Here is a 15,359-nt window from a genome sequence, read left to right as displayed (position 1 = left end):
TTTTATGTATATTTCATATGTCTAAGTGTCGTCTTAATTGAAGATATTTTTTTTTATGTATATTTATTGTATATTTTATATGTATTAGTTCATATATATATATATATATATATATATATATATATATATATATATATATATATATATATATATATTTTGTATATATTAAAGTATATTATTATCGAAGTAAGATCTTTATGTTAAGAAAGAAAGAAATAAAGAAAGAAGGAAGAGAAAAACTTAAGAAAGATAATTAAAGGGAAAACGAATGGATCAAATTTAAAAAATATATTGGCTTCGGCAGAAAATAACATTAAGAAAATGAAGAAAAAGAAGGAAAGCTAATAGATAAAGAGAAAAAAATGCATGATTTTTGTACAAAACTTTATTGATTTTCCATTCAAATTGCTTATGTTTAGAGTTTAATAATTAATATTACTATTTTAATGGAACTGTGTGCTACAGATATAAATATTTTTCTGTCACAACTGTAATATTAGATTTCATGCTACGAATTTGTTATATTTCTTTTAAATTGTGACAGTTATGTAAAATTCCCAAAATTAGGGTCTTTTTTTTCTTTTACATTTAACTCACTAAGAAATTATCAACATGTGTTGCCTATGATTTTTTTTGTGTTACCAACAAGCCTACTTATTATTTTGCTAAAATAAACTCTATTGTAAGGAAATCTAACTAGCTTTCAAAGACAAAAACAAAGAAACCTGCTTGTTTGTCCTAATTTATTCGCAGAATAATATCTAAATATCTATGCATTGTATCTATGACTTCAAAAATTATTTTCTACCATCTTAATAAGAGGTCTCAAGTAAATTATAAAGCTAAATTTTGTGTGTGTCGCACGTGCACCCCATGCATTTCGTGCGTGTGATGCACGAAATGCGCGGGATGCACAAAATGCGCGGGATGCACGTGTAATGCACGAAATGCGTGGGATGCACGTGCGGCGCACACAGAAGCTAGTTTTATAATTTACTTGAGACCTCTTATTAAGATGGTAGAAAATAATTTTTGAAGTCATAGATACAATGCATAGATATTTAGTTGTTATTCTGCGAATAAATTGGAACAAACAAGCAGGTTTCTTTGTTTTTGTCTTTGAAAGCTAGTTAAATTTCCTTCCAATAAAGTTTTTTTAGCAAAATAATAAATAGGCTTGTTGGTAACACAAAAATATTCATAGGCAACACATGTTGATAATATCTTAGTGAATTAAATGTAAGCGAAAAAAAGACCCTAATTTATTTAAACCTCGTCAACTTGTGAATAACTAAAGAGTTTGCACTTTTTGGGTTGATAAATCATTTGCTAATAGTTTTAAATAGGATGATATGTCCTCTTCCAGCATAAGAAAAACCATGTGTTACATTAAAAGTGGACCTGAAAATATAGAAACAAATATTTCTAAAAGAATACCAGCTCTACTATTTCTTTTTAGAGACTTTTCTATTAAGTGCTTGAATTAAAGACAATTCTTTGAGCAATTGCACCTTCAAAATAATCATGAAAATAGTAAAGTTATTATAGTTTGAACAGTAATATCGTGAGTTCTAATTTGAACCCATGTTATTTTCTAATCAGATTATTCTTTTCTTATTATATATACAAAAAACATAAATTTTTGTACTAATTGTTCCACAGGAAAAATATCAGAGGAGGTACTCTCCAACATCATAGGACTGTTGTCGGATAATATTATAATACTATGTTCTGCAGGTGATGTTTAGAGATGAACCCCTTCTTGCAAAATACGGTCAATGAACCCCTTCTTGCTAAATCGAATCATATTTGGTAAAAAACGCTTTACCCTTAATAGCATATTTGCCAAGTTTTTTTTGGGGCCAAAAGTGCTTTTGGCCAAAAATTAAGGTGTTTGACCAAATTTTTAGAAGGAAAAAAAAAAAAAATTTTGAGGAGAAGAAGAAGTTTTTCAGAAACAGAAAAATGTAGTTTCTCCCAAAAAGTACTTTTCTGAGAAATACTTTTAAGAAAAATACATTTAAAAATAATTTTTAAAAGTTTAATCAAACACTAATTAATGTTCAAAAATACTTTTCATATTAGTTAGCCAAACAAACCGATTCTCTCAAAAAAAATTACTTTTTTGAAAAGCGCTTGTCTGTCTTGGCAAACAAGCTATTAATAGACTTTTCAATGCGAATCATAATTAGTGATTCCAAAGTAAATAGCGCCGATCGAAACTAAAAAAAGACAAAATTAAAATAAACGTCCCTTTTCCAATTCATTTAATCTGTTTCCTTCGTTGTAATTTCCAAAAGAAAAAAGATAGTACATAATTTTATTTCCTATTTTGTCCTTATCTCTCTTTTGATCATAATCACCATCATATTACAACACAAACATGACTCATCTTATATTTATGGCGTTTTCTGACTTTTGTCTATCACCCCCTGTCGACTCATCTTCTCAAAATTCTTCTTATTATTAACTGAAAATTATAATTTATATTACGAATATTTTGTACTGAAGAATTTAAATTGTACATTATATCCTGCTCTTACCATGTCGATTTGTCGCCGGATAATCACCGGCGAATTGTCGTCGCCGGTGAGCCGTCATGTTCCGGCAACAAAACTTCCAGCTCGGTCACCGGTTCATTATGTTAACTTCAATCACCGGCCGGCAATCATCAGCAGATCAACGACGACGAAATGTTACGTAATTGAGGCAGTGGAATCCGCCGTCGTACTCCGTCGCGGCGTCGGCGGAGGCGGGAATGGGAAGTGGAGGAGGTGGTGTGCGGTGGGAGATCAGGTGGTGGAGATTAATGATAGCCGGAAAAGTAGAGATCAGACGGCGGAGATAATGGTTGCAGCGACGGCTACGGTGGTGCTAGGTGTAGGGAATCGGGTGCTTTACAAGCTGGCTTTAGTTCCTTTGAAGAACTATCCTTTCTTCCTGGCTCAGCTCGCCACTTTTGGGTACTTTTTCTTTTCTCATTGAAAAATAAATTATGAATATTTCTACTCCACCTGTCTCATTTTACCTGAAGATATTTAATTGAAAATGAAATTTATATTCTTCTTTTTTTTTTTAAGAGAGTTCAAAGTTAAAATGCTAAATATCTAAACATGTAAAAAAAATATTTACATCAATGGATCATTTAAAAGATAATTGCATGTAATTCTTTTTAATTAACATTAATTGATAATCTAGAATAAATAGTTAGTAAGTTGTTATAGTAAGTTAAATTATACTAATGGTGTATAAAACTTTAATCCGTATAAAAAAATATTATTCTTTTTAAAGATATAGTAAAAATAAAAGTGTGTCAAATTGGGACCGAGAAATTACAATTTGCCTATGGATAATATTGCTTATCAATTTTTGGAAAGTAAAATGAGGATTAGAAGTTATTGACTTTTGTGCTAATTGTTTTATTATTTGTTTTTACCATTTGAAATGAGAGTGAGTCCGTCCATGAACGAAGACAATGCTCTCTTTGCTGATTAATACGGTTAAAGTTAAACTTTAAAATGAAAGAAAATCAAAATTAAAATTTTAATTAAACCATAATGCGAAAATAGAAAATTAATTGAATTTTGACACCTTCCGCTTTCCTAGGATCAAATTAATTGAATTTTGACTAACATTAGAAATTTATCGTTTTGTTATTTTGGTACTAGAAAAAGTTTGTACTCCCTCCGGTCACTTTTGGGCGCTTTTTAACTTTTCACGCCCCCTAAGAAATAATAAATGAAGTGCATAATTTACCATATTACTCATATTAATTAATGCATATTTTATTGAATTTGAAAAAATAATTTGAAATAGTAATAAATAATGTGGGTAAAAAAGAAAAAAAATTATTGTCTTTCTCTTGATATACGTTAAGTGCAAAGTAAAAGTGAATATTTGTTTTTAGTATATATGCCAAGTAAAAGTGACCTGAGTGAGTAACTTTTTTTGTGTGGGTATATTTAGAATACAATAGATTTTACATGTTATGTTACCATTTTTAGAAGTTCACATCATCACATGGAAGTTTCTGTATGTTTTTATAAATTTGTTTTTCTTAGTAATTGGCAACGTAAATCCATTTTGTAATGTGTGCCGGTATCTGGAAAACAGAAATTTCTTTCCAAAGAAAGAAAAGGAAAAGTTGTAAAATCATGTCACGTGAGAAAATTCGAAGATCACGTGATAGTAAGGGTAGTAAAGTCATTTAGACTTGTTACCTTTTTATATCAGCCAGTCTTTGTCAAAGTGGGTGCCAACAGGCTAGGGCAATAGAGTCATTTTTTTATCTTGATAATGCACCTTACTGATTCACAACGAAAGAATATAACTTTGCACGTCTCTTTCATTTTCATCACTTCCCCACAAAGAATGAACTTTTTTGGTCCAAAATAAATAAATTTATTTGACTGCACCTTGGACCCACTAGACCATAGACTATAGTTTTCCAGTGAATGTAATGATGCATGATCAATTATTGGAGGGGTAGGTTTTTTATTTTAGATGCACAAAGTGTTTTGCATTGAAGAAGCAGGTCGGGAGAAAAGGTCGCACTCCAAAAAATGTTATATCATAGAAATAGGGTAAAATAATATATGTACATATATTGTTGAATCTCATTAATAAGGAAAAATAGATTATGTACATATATTAATCCCAAACATAAACTTCAAATTCTAATTTCGCCTTTTTTCGGAATAATTGAAAAACTATTGTTAATCTTTATGGTAGGAAAAAAATGGATTTAATTTGTGATAGTTAAAAAGAAAATAATTAAGTATTATCCCTAGAACGAGTTTTACGCAAAGGCGGCTTAACAAAGTTGCTGGCCTAAAGCAAAATTTTTTATGAGCCCTTAATTTTTTTTAAACCTTTAATATGATATTTACAAAAATAGTTGGTCGAATTTACTATTACTTTTTCTAGTATACATAGATTATACAATGATTATACACATATTATAAATATATTATACATCGACCGACTATTTTAAGTTTGAACACTTGGATAGTCAGCTATTCAAGTTAATTATTTAATTTAAAAACTATCTTTCTAGTTTTTTGAGATGTAAAATTGTTAATAATTTTTTAATCAATTTCTTCTAATATTCTTTTTCGATCGACAATATAGCTAATCAATCACATGATTAAAATAATCCTCTTTTCAATTTGTATTAAAATAAACTTGTAATTTTTGAAGAAATTGGACATAAAACATACTATTAATAAAGGGGGGAAGGTGGGGTCTAAAGCCATTGCCTTAGTGGCTTTGGCCTTGAGCCGGCACTGGTTTTACATTCTATATTACACAATGTCACTGAAAAAATGTTCCTGCAATATGATTTTGCTCTATGTTGTTTGTGATAATGGGTCAAATTGTGATATCTGATGAAAGGAGATAACTTTATTACTCAAATTTATAAACGGAGATTGAATTGTACCTTTTTTTGCTTGGCTTCCAAATTTAGTTCAAACGATGCTTTAAATGAGATGAGTCAGAAACACCAGAACTGTTATAAATATTACATTGGTTGTGATGAACTGGTTATTTAGTTAACATTTTCAACAGCTACACAAGTTCAATTAAGTCAACTTAATTAGGTAGTGTAAAAAGTGCAAATGGAACTCTTTGATATTGTGATTAAAGTAACTGTAAATATTCCACTATCACTTAACTCATACACTAAGACTAAAAAAAAAGCAGTTCATGTGCATTATTGTACTTGTTAATGTTTTATTGGTTCTGTAATGCAATCATAAAAAAGTGATTAAGTAGTATTGTGCAGCTTTGCTAGTTTAATTTACGCTACTTGTCATTGTTTGATGGCCCTAATGTGGAGACTAGGTTTAGCATAACATTTTAACTGTCAAGTGGCTGTTTTTCTATTCTAATACTAGCCATTGATAGTATTCACTTGGTTTAAGATCTACTAGTTTTTCTGTCCCATTTTAGCATGTGCTCTCGACCTAGATCCAAACTGTCACGACCAAAACTCCCAATCTATCGTGATGGCGCCTATCTCGATACTAGGCAAGCCGATAATCTCAATAAACCAAAACTTCTCTTTAAGGTTGAAAATATAATTTTTAAATACAATACAAACACTCCCCAAAACCCGGTGTCACTGAGTACATGAGCATCTAATATGAATACAAGTCTGGAAAATATAGTCTATAATAGTTTGAGACCAAATACAGTAAACAAAGAGATAGAAAAGGAGAAACAAGGTCTGCGGAACACGGCAACTACCTCAAAATCTCCTCAAAATCAACCGCGCGAAAGGATCAACACCCGCTATGTCCGGGATCACTTGGATCTGCACACGAAGTGCAGGGTGTAGTATGAGTACAACCAACTCAGCAAGTAACAATAATAAATAAGGAACTGAAGATAGTAACGAGCTACACAGTTATGGTTCATTTTCAGTAATTCCAGCAAAGAATAGACATGCTATCAAATCTGGCAGTTTAATGTCAAATCAATTTTTATACAGTTCCTGTTCATGTATATCAATAATATTTCAGAGATTTCATAACAATGACAGATAGCAACTAAGTGCAACAACAAATGGAAATCAAGTACAACCTCTTAGGACAACAATCACTCACTGGGCTCCCAGCCCTCATCACTAACTCTCAATGGGTACCCGCGCTCACTGGGGGTGTACAGACTCCGGAGGAGCTCCTACAGCCCAAGCGCTATAATCTGCACGGACAATTCACGTGCCATAATATAAATATCTGGATCTGCACGGCTAACTCACGTGCTGCACGACCAACTCACATGCTATAGTATAATATAAGGATCCGCACGACCAACTCATGTGCTGCACGGCCAACTTACGTGCTATAGTATAATATAAGGATCTACACGGCCAACTCACGTGCTATGATATCAATATCTCACAATCAGACCCTCGGCCTCTCTCTCAGTCATGAATCTCTCCAGTCTCTCGGGCTCTCATTAATCATGAAATCAGCCCAAACAACAACGATATGATGTATCAATAATAATAACAAAGACTGAGATAAAATGTGTAAGTAAAAACTGAGACTGAGTACATATAGCATTTAGCAGGCAATTCAACAAGTACGCGACCTCTGTGGGTCCCAACAGTACTATCATATAGCCTAAGCATGATTTCCAACATGATTTACAGTCAAATTTTATCAACACATAAAGAGCATATAACTAACAACAAATTATTCAACTTTACAGTTTTTCGGGACGGACCAAGTAACAACCCCCTCGGTGCACGCCCACACGCCCGTCACCTAGCATGTGCGTCACCTCCAAAATAATCACATGATACCAAAATCCGGGGTTTAATACCGTCAGGACCAGATTTAAAATTGTTACTTACCTCAGAGCGTGAAATTCTTTACTCTACTATGCCTTTGCCTCGTAAATCGGCCTCCGAATGCCTCGAATCTAGTCACAAATAATTCGTTTTAATCAATAAAATTTATTGGAATTAATTCCATAAGAAAATGTTAATTTTTCATAAAAATCCGAATTTTAGCCCATTCCACCACGTCTCGGAATCGGGTAAAAGTTACAAAATAGGAACGCCCATTCCACCATGAGTCTAACCATACCAAAATTACTAAATTCTGATAACAATTCGGCTCTCAAATACTCAAATTTATCCAAGAGGGTTTTCAAACTTTTCTAACTTAATTCACCAATTAAATGATAAAAACAACCATGGATTCGGGTAATTTAACTAATATTGAGTTAAGAACACTTGCCCCGTTGTTGCCTCTGAAAATTTCCCAACAATCGCCTCAATCCGAGCTCCAAATCGTTAAAAATAGAAAATGGGACTTCTAAACTTTCTGTCCAGACCTCTCTTCTTCGCGAACGCGACAGATCCCTCGCGTTCGCGAAGCACAACTAGACTGCCCACAAATTTAACTCTTCGCGAACGCGACCACGGCTTCGCGAACGCGAAGATTTACCAGCTCATACCTTCGTGAACGCGACCACCACCTCGCGAATGTGTAGAACAAGGACTTGGGGTCCCCAATAGCCTCACTCTTCTTCGCAAACGCGACACCACTCATGCATTCGCGATGCACACACAGACCATACCTTCGCGTCCTCCCCTTCGCGAACGCGAAGAACTAAACCTCACACTCAGAAAACACTCTTCGCGAACGCGTCCTGCTCCTCGCGTTCGCGATGCTTCCACAGTCCACACCTTCGCGAACGCGAAGAACAAAGTTCTGCAACAAAAACCAGAAATATCTGCTACTTCTCTAAGTCCAAAAATGACCCGTTGAGCATCCAAAACACACCCGAGGCCCCCGGGACCTCAACCAAACATACCAACAAGTCCTAAAACACTATACAAACTTAGTCGAAACCACAAATCACATCAAATAATACTAAAATCACAAATCATCCTCCGATTCAAACTTAAAGAACTTGAAACTTCCAAATTCGACAACCGATGCCGAAACCAACCAAACCACGTCCGATTGACCCCAAATTTTGCACATAAGTCATATGCAACACTACGGACCTACTCCACTTTCCGGAATCGGATTCCGACCCCGATATCAAAATTTTCACTACCGGTCCAAAACTCCAAAATTTCGACTTTCGCCATTTCAAGCCTAAATGAGCTACGGTCCCCCAAAACACATTCCGGACACGCTCCTAAGTCCATAATCACCATACGGAGCTATTGGAATCATTAAAACTCTATTCCGGGGTTGTTTAAACATACGTCAACATCTGGTCAACTATTTCAACTTAAGCTTCCAACATGAAATTCATTCTTCCAAGCTAACTCCGAAATACCTTAAAACCAAAACCGACAATTCACACAAGTCATAATAACTCGTAGGAAGTTGTGAAGGACCTCAAATAGTTGAAAGGAGCGTAAATGATCAAAACGACCGGTCGGGTCGTTACACAAACTTTCTACTCATGTGTTCCTTGATTATGTCGGACTCTTCTTGTACTACCAGCATTTTTGCGAATCGTTAAGATGGTTAACTTTTGACTTTTAATATAAGATGGTATCAATATGTAACCAGCAGTCTCCTATCTACGAGTTTAAGGGATCATGAAGTAGGTGAAAACAGAAACTCTGCAACTCATTTTCATCTAAAAGGTGTATTAATATGCCACAAGTAGCCTCCACAATCCACATAATGATTTTATTGCATGAAAGGTGAAAAGGAGGAACAGAGAATCATTTAGGATTTCTTACTTCTTTTCCTTACATCTGTCAAATTTGGGCATACAAATCATTACGTCTAATATAACGAAAATAGTATATGTTTTTTTTTAAATGTAAATGTGAATATCCATTACTGAATCAATAAGTAACAAATAACAATAAGAAAGTAAAAACTCTTTATTTTAGGATATGCTGATTTTTCTGAGCACAATGCATCAACAATTAAAAATTAGTAGTGAACATATTTGTTACTGAATTACTTCTTTTTTGCTTCTTGTTCCTCCTTTCACCCAGATATGTACTCGTATACTTCACTATCTTATATCTTCGGTATCATGCTGGCAAGGTCACTGATGAAATGCTTTCCCTTCCAAAAACTCCATTTGTTGCTGTTGGTCTATTAGAGGCTCTTGCCGCTGCGTCTGGCATGGCTGCTGGAGGTAATACAAAGTTCATGCTGAATCACATTACTAGAATCTCCACCAGATGTTTTTAATTATCTTCTTTGCTCACATTGGATTTTCTTGCCTGATTTTGTTGTTCCCTTTATCAACTAGGATATTAATAAAAAAATATTATATCTGCATGTGCTTTTATTGCAAACTTGACATGTGTCACATTTTGTATGTAGTAGATAATTAACTGCTAAATGAGACTAGAGAAGAGGATAGAAATTTGACATTTGAAAGTAAAACTCAAAAGCCAGAAAAAGGGACACTCTGAAGCTTATATGATAAATAAGACAGTGACACCATTGCAGCTGTTTCCGTTACATAAAAAAATAGATTGCGAGTCATGTAACACTTATTGACCTACGCTTGGAAATGAAGAAACTTGTATAGAAAGGTTTAAATCTTGTGATTGAATAATAAATGAAATTCAAAGTATGTGTTGTGTTGAGTGATGAAGTTGTCCCACTTGGGTTGTATGAAGGTTTCCAAAGAGGTTTAGAAAATTGGGCTAGTCCACCTGATTCTTTCACATTGTGGAAGGTGATCTTTGATCTAAATAAGTAGTTTATGTGCATCATATCAATCAATGGAGGATATTGGAGTTGCCTCATGATCAATTACCATTCTCTAGAGCCAACGCATTCTAATGATTGATGTAGAGCATAAACAGTATCAGTGTGATGCTATTGAAAGATAATAGAACTGGCATGAGTTGAGTATTTCTACGTCTATGCCGTTTAGATGTTAGGAACCTGAAAATGAAAGTGATATCCTTCAAAAATTGAAGAAGATATGAAACACAATCCTCTAAGTTGATTATGCTTAATCAAAGTGTAAATGCAAAAAAGTACCTAAGTTGATTGCAAACATCTAAACACATTTTATTGTCTACGATATACAAAATGTCATTTTGACAACACTTAAACAAGAAATTGATGTGCAAATTTGTTGACAGCTTGTTAGATTTTTCAATTAGTCCTTGGACTAATTGTAAGTTGATTATGCTTAATCAAAGTGTAAATGCAAAAAAGTACCACAAGTAATTGCAAACATCTAAACACATTTTATTGTCTACGATATACAAAATGTCATTTTGACAACACTTAAACAAGTAATTGATGTGCAAATTTGTTGACAGCTTGTTAGGTTTTTCAATTAGTCCTTGGACTCATTTATATGAAGCCCGTTATTCTGGCTCTTCTGTGAATATCAGAATTTACATAGCTCTGTCGATTTTTAGTTCTGAACTTAATCCTCTGTTGTTATCCTCCTTTCAAACAGCTATTCTTTCGGGGGCCACAATTCCAATACTCTCCCAGGTAATAATAATAATTTGAAATTTGTCTCCTTTCACTTTTCTATGAACTTCTGGTGAAGACTGATTTTTTGAAAATCTACTAAAAGTGATCCGTATGATGGTAGGTTTTAAGGAAATCAATCCATCAGATCAAGTGCTTATGTCTGTTGGTACAATAGGAAGAATACCGGCAATTTGATTTTGCATGATGTTTACTTAGAAGATAGGGAAACAAAATTAAAACTGGGAGTGAGAACTAATATAGAAGTTACTAGACTGCATTAATATATATTGTTCCAACATTATAATCTTCTATCATAAAACAGTTTCTATTGAAGACAGATATTGTTTGAACAGTTTGATACTGGACATTAGGGTTCATTTCTGAACTTCACTTCTTCTTTGAGTACTTTTAGGAGCATGGCCTAAAATTATGGTTACATTAGCTGTAAATTCTTGTATTGAGAAAGGTTGAATTGGTCATCGTAAAACCAAATGATTTAGACAATTGGTAGTCTCTTAGAATGTGCAGTTGGATCCGCAATGATCTTGTACTGACAAAAGGCACACGTAGCACAATGGAGGATAAGATACGTGTACGCCGCCTGAGACATTTTGGTTATATCTTATGTAAACCTTGGTCTATAGCTGTGACATTATAATAAGTGGAAGTGTTAAAGCAACACAAGGTAAACCTAAAATTTTGTGATCCTTTATCTTAAAAGATATACATTCTCTTGGTATCTGTTCATACTTAGCAAAGAACATAACAAAATAAAGGCAAAAGATTCGTATAGAGCATTACCTACTAGTTAGAACTAAAACTTAGTCGTGTTGGTACTACATTTGGTGTGAAATTTGTAGGAGTCTTTTTGGTTTGTTTAGGCATTCATTTGTTAGTATAATATGCAGAACACCTCTAGTGCTAAAAACCCCTAATTTGTTTTAGAAAACAAATTGTTGAGTAGTAAAATGGAATGGGTCCAATTGGAGCCGAATGGATACTGAAGAAACCTACTAGTTTGGAATTGAGGCGAATTACTTGTTATTGTACTAACATGATTGTAGGCTTAGTTTGTTTAAAACTTCCTTCAAAGTGGAATTGAATGGGTTAATTAACTTGTCCATCTGTTGTTCCTTGCAGAGTTTTCTTGTCTGGCAACTTCTCCTGTCTTTTATTTTCCTCGGGAGAAGATATAGTCTCAACCAGTTGTTTGGGTGCTTTCTCGTGGCTGTTGGTGTTATCATAACTGTAGCAAGGTTTGCAACACAATTGCTTTCAATTGCAACACTTGAAAAACTTTGTTCAAGTGGCTGGAAGTTTCAAGCCTTTTGAGATCTGAAAGCCTCATCATTCATTTCGTTTGTGGTGATAATTCTTCTAAAACAGACAATGACCGTGCTTGTCTTGGACCTAGCCATGCATTTTGGGCTGGTCTTGGCCTCAACCACCCTACCCTACCCCCACCCCCCCACCCCACCCCCCAAAAAAAAAAAGAAAAAAAAAGGTTCTTCCTAAAGCCGATTCCCACCTTGCTGTCAAAAGAGTGGTCTTTTATTGCTCCTACATCTATATGCGTCATATCATTTAGTAAAACGCTACATAAAATCTGTGATTCACCGGTAGTCCGAAGAAGTGGTGCATTGTGCTTTCTCTTTCTGCATATGCCTGCTGCTCAGCTGTCAATACACATCATCAATCTTCTCCTAGTCAAATTGTTTTCCATTGAACTAGTGCATTTGAGAAACAAATAAGATATTTCTAAAATTCTAAGTATCTATATCAACGTCAGTCTCTGAAGTGTCCATCATGTTAGCACAATCCAAATTAATTTCTTATTCCCAATACATGTGTTTTGTTGGGCTAGACTGCCAAGTTATATATCTTATGAATAGGTGAAAGATTTGAAGTGATAATCTACTCCCAACAAGAGTTATCCTCTTTGGAAAATATTGAGATAATCCTAGTTTATAACCAAGTTTGAACGAGGAGGAACTAAACTTTCGAGTGGTTGTTTATATTCCTGATTATCTCCTTAATTTGCAGTGGATCTAGTGCTGGTTCTTTGGTGGAAGCTGGAATATTTTGGAGTCTTTTGATGATAGTTTCCTTTTTGTTCCAAGCTGCAGATACTGTCTTAAAGGTTCATACCTTCTCTTTTGTTCATATTTTCTTCTTCCAATAGGGTTTTCCCGTTTTGTCATCTTCATGATTGCACTATGATTTACCTGGAGAATTGATTTTTCTTATGTGCAGGAAGTAATATTCTTGGATGCTGCTAAAAGACTGAAGGTAGACATTTGCTTTTGCAATTAAAAGTTACAAAACCATATTGATATTTGAATAAGAAGCTATTTTTTTTTGTTATTGTTAGAACAGTCCTTTTGGAGTAGATGATATTATTATAGTGCACATACTAAGATCTGATGGTTGTTATCTTAATTTACAATGGTATAAGCAGGTAGGTACTGTTGATCTGTTTGTCGTGAACTCCTATGGATCCGCTTACCAGGTAGGCATCTTTACTGTTTTATCATTCACTGTATTCTTTTCTTTGAATGAATTACTGAAACTGTTTAGATATCTTTTGCAGGCAGTTTTTATATGCCTTCTCCTCCCATTTTTGTCGAAGTTATGGGGTGTTCCATTTACTCAACTGCCAAACTACCTTAGAGATGGTGCTGCATGCTTTTTGAACATCGGCACATTATCCGGTGGTAAGTAGTGAAATATTTTGAGCTCAGCTTCATCTATGAAAGTATATCATTTCATCAATGATGCTCATAAGTGTCAATAACTAACTAGTTTCTGATGATGACAAAAGAAAAAGCATGAATGGTGACTAGGGTTATTTCACATTTTTTATCCAGTTTCTCATATGTATGTTGCTAAGAAAATGAACCATGGACCTGACTCGACCCCAAAAAGCTAGATCATGAGGTTTACTAAATCTTTGATGGTTCACTGCACTCTTGTTTCTTTGTTTCTTCTTAATTTACGACACTCTGATTCAAAGACAGAACACTGATTGTAGTTGCTTCGTTCTTGTCTTGTTCTAGGGTGTGATGGTGCACCTCTTTTACCGCTGCTGTTTATCATTGTAAACATGGGTTTCAATATTTCATTGTTACACCTGCTTCAGATTTCCTCTGCTGTGGTATCTTGTCTCGCGTCAACAGTTTCAGGTATTTTAAAGCAGATTTAGTCTCAGTTTATTGCAGTCGAACCTTTTCTTCTAGATGAGTATCTAGTTACTGACCTTGATTGCCTTTGATACTTCCCATTGCAGTACCAATATCCGTCTTTTTATTCACATTGCCATTACCATATCTTGGAGTTGCGTCCTCCCTCCCGCCTGGTTTTGTAGCAGGAGCCATCATCCTTGTTCTGGGAATGCTTATTTATACTTGGAGACCATTAAATCGCCTAAATAATCAGGGAGTTGATAACTGCCACTGTTAACTTGTGGTCCTTGTCACATTTTGAGGGAGAAGAAGTTACGATACCATTCCTCCAACTCCCACACAAAGCAAATGAGGCATCAAGACTTGCATGGTAAATTGTGTTATAACCTCTCAAACCTCTTTTCTGAATTAAAATCAATCAGGGGAGTTTTGACAGGATTATAACTCGAATCCATTGCTCTTTTTAAATGCATGGAGTCTGTACCATTCATGTCCTTAGAAAGTTGGAGGTTGTAAGGAAGAAGTTTGTTCCCATGCCAAAGTTGATTCTTGTATGTATACAATGCAGAAGGCCGGTTTCGCCATAAGTTAATTGTTCAACAGAACAAAAAATGGTACGAAAATCTGCTCCTGGATTTTGGCTGTATTTCTGTTGTAAACTTGTACCATTAATTTTTCAAAGTAGGATTTTACCTACAATTATTTTTCTAGACACATTCTGGAGGTTCTGGCAAAGTCAATTGATGACAAACTGTATATGGTTATTATTTCAGAAAGAAACCACGTGTTGTTAAAGCTCTTCAAAGTTAATTCTTAGACATTATTTCATTTTGCTGGTTTGAGACTATTCACCAATATTATTTTGAGGAAGATTTCTTTTTCTTTATTTATTTATCGGAAAAGGTCCAAATATGCCCTTATACTATACGAAATTGAGCACATTTGCCCTTCGTTAATACTTTAGCTCAATTATGCCCTTACCGTCACATAGTTGGTCCATATATGCCCTTAGAGTTACACAGTTGGCTCATATATGCCTTTTTCAAAACGGAATCCACCCAAACTAATTAGCTCTTTCGTTAATTGTATTATTTCCTTTTTATTAGTACTTTTTTTTTCTTTACCTTTCTCTTTTCTTTTCTTCTCTTTTTTTCCTTTTTTCCCCTCCCTTATCCGATTTCCTCCATTACTGATGTCTTCTCCATTTTCATCACCAATTTCACTTAGACAA

The 15,359-nt window shown here is 34.3% G+C and overlaps 1 protein-coding gene across 3 annotated transcripts; it reads left to right on the top strand.

The window, feature by feature from the left end:
• Nucleotides 1-2,304: 2,304 nt before the first annotated feature.
• Nucleotides 2,305-14,923, top strand: LOC107807676 (protein CLT3, chloroplastic). Of its 3 annotated transcripts, none has more exons than XM_016632107.2 (10): nt 2,305-2,963; nt 9,488-9,633; nt 10,927-10,964; nt 12,087-12,202; nt 12,990-13,086; nt 13,200-13,235; nt 13,405-13,455; nt 13,537-13,660; nt 14,003-14,128; nt 14,233-14,923. In XM_016632107.2, the coding sequence occupies exons 1-10, from the start codon at nt 2,545-2,547 to the stop codon at nt 14,403-14,405; spliced, it is 1,326 nt and encodes a 441-aa protein (XP_016487593.1). In that variant the 5' UTR covers nt 2,305-2,544; the 3' UTR covers nt 14,406-14,923. The 3 variants fall into 3 exon arrangements, with proteins under 3 accessions (XP_016487593.1, XP_016487594.1, XP_075087475.1); XM_075231374.1 differs by having other exon boundaries at nt 2,832-2,963; nt 9,540-9,633; XM_016632108.2 differs by lacking the exon at nt 13,405-13,455 and having other exon boundaries at nt 2,380-2,963; nt 13,576-13,660.
• The last annotated feature ends 436 nt before the right edge of the window (nt 14,924-15,359 follow it).

The sequence above is a fragment of the Nicotiana tabacum genome, chromosome 15 (genome assembly GCF_000715075.1).
Source record: "Nicotiana tabacum cultivar K326 chromosome 15, ASM71507v2, whole genome shotgun sequence".
NCBI lineage: Eukaryota > Viridiplantae > Streptophyta > Magnoliopsida > Solanales > Solanaceae > Nicotiana > Nicotiana tabacum.
This window is presented reverse-complemented; position numbering and strand designations above follow the sequence as displayed.

Excerpts from the sequence above, each read along its gene's own strand:
- LOC107807676 (XM_016632107.2), top strand. The coding sequence starts at position 2,545 with ATGTCGATTTGTCGCCGGATAATCACCGGCGAATTGTCGTCGCCGGTG. Across the intron at positions 13,456-13,536 it reads CCTATGGATCCGCTTACCAG|GCAGTTTTTATATGCCTTCT; the intron begins GTAGGCATCTTT and ends TATCTTTTGCAG. Across the intron at positions 14,129-14,232 it reads TCTCGCGTCAACAGTTTCAG|TACCAATATCCGTCTTTTTA; the intron begins GTATTTTAAAGC and ends TTCCCATTGCAG.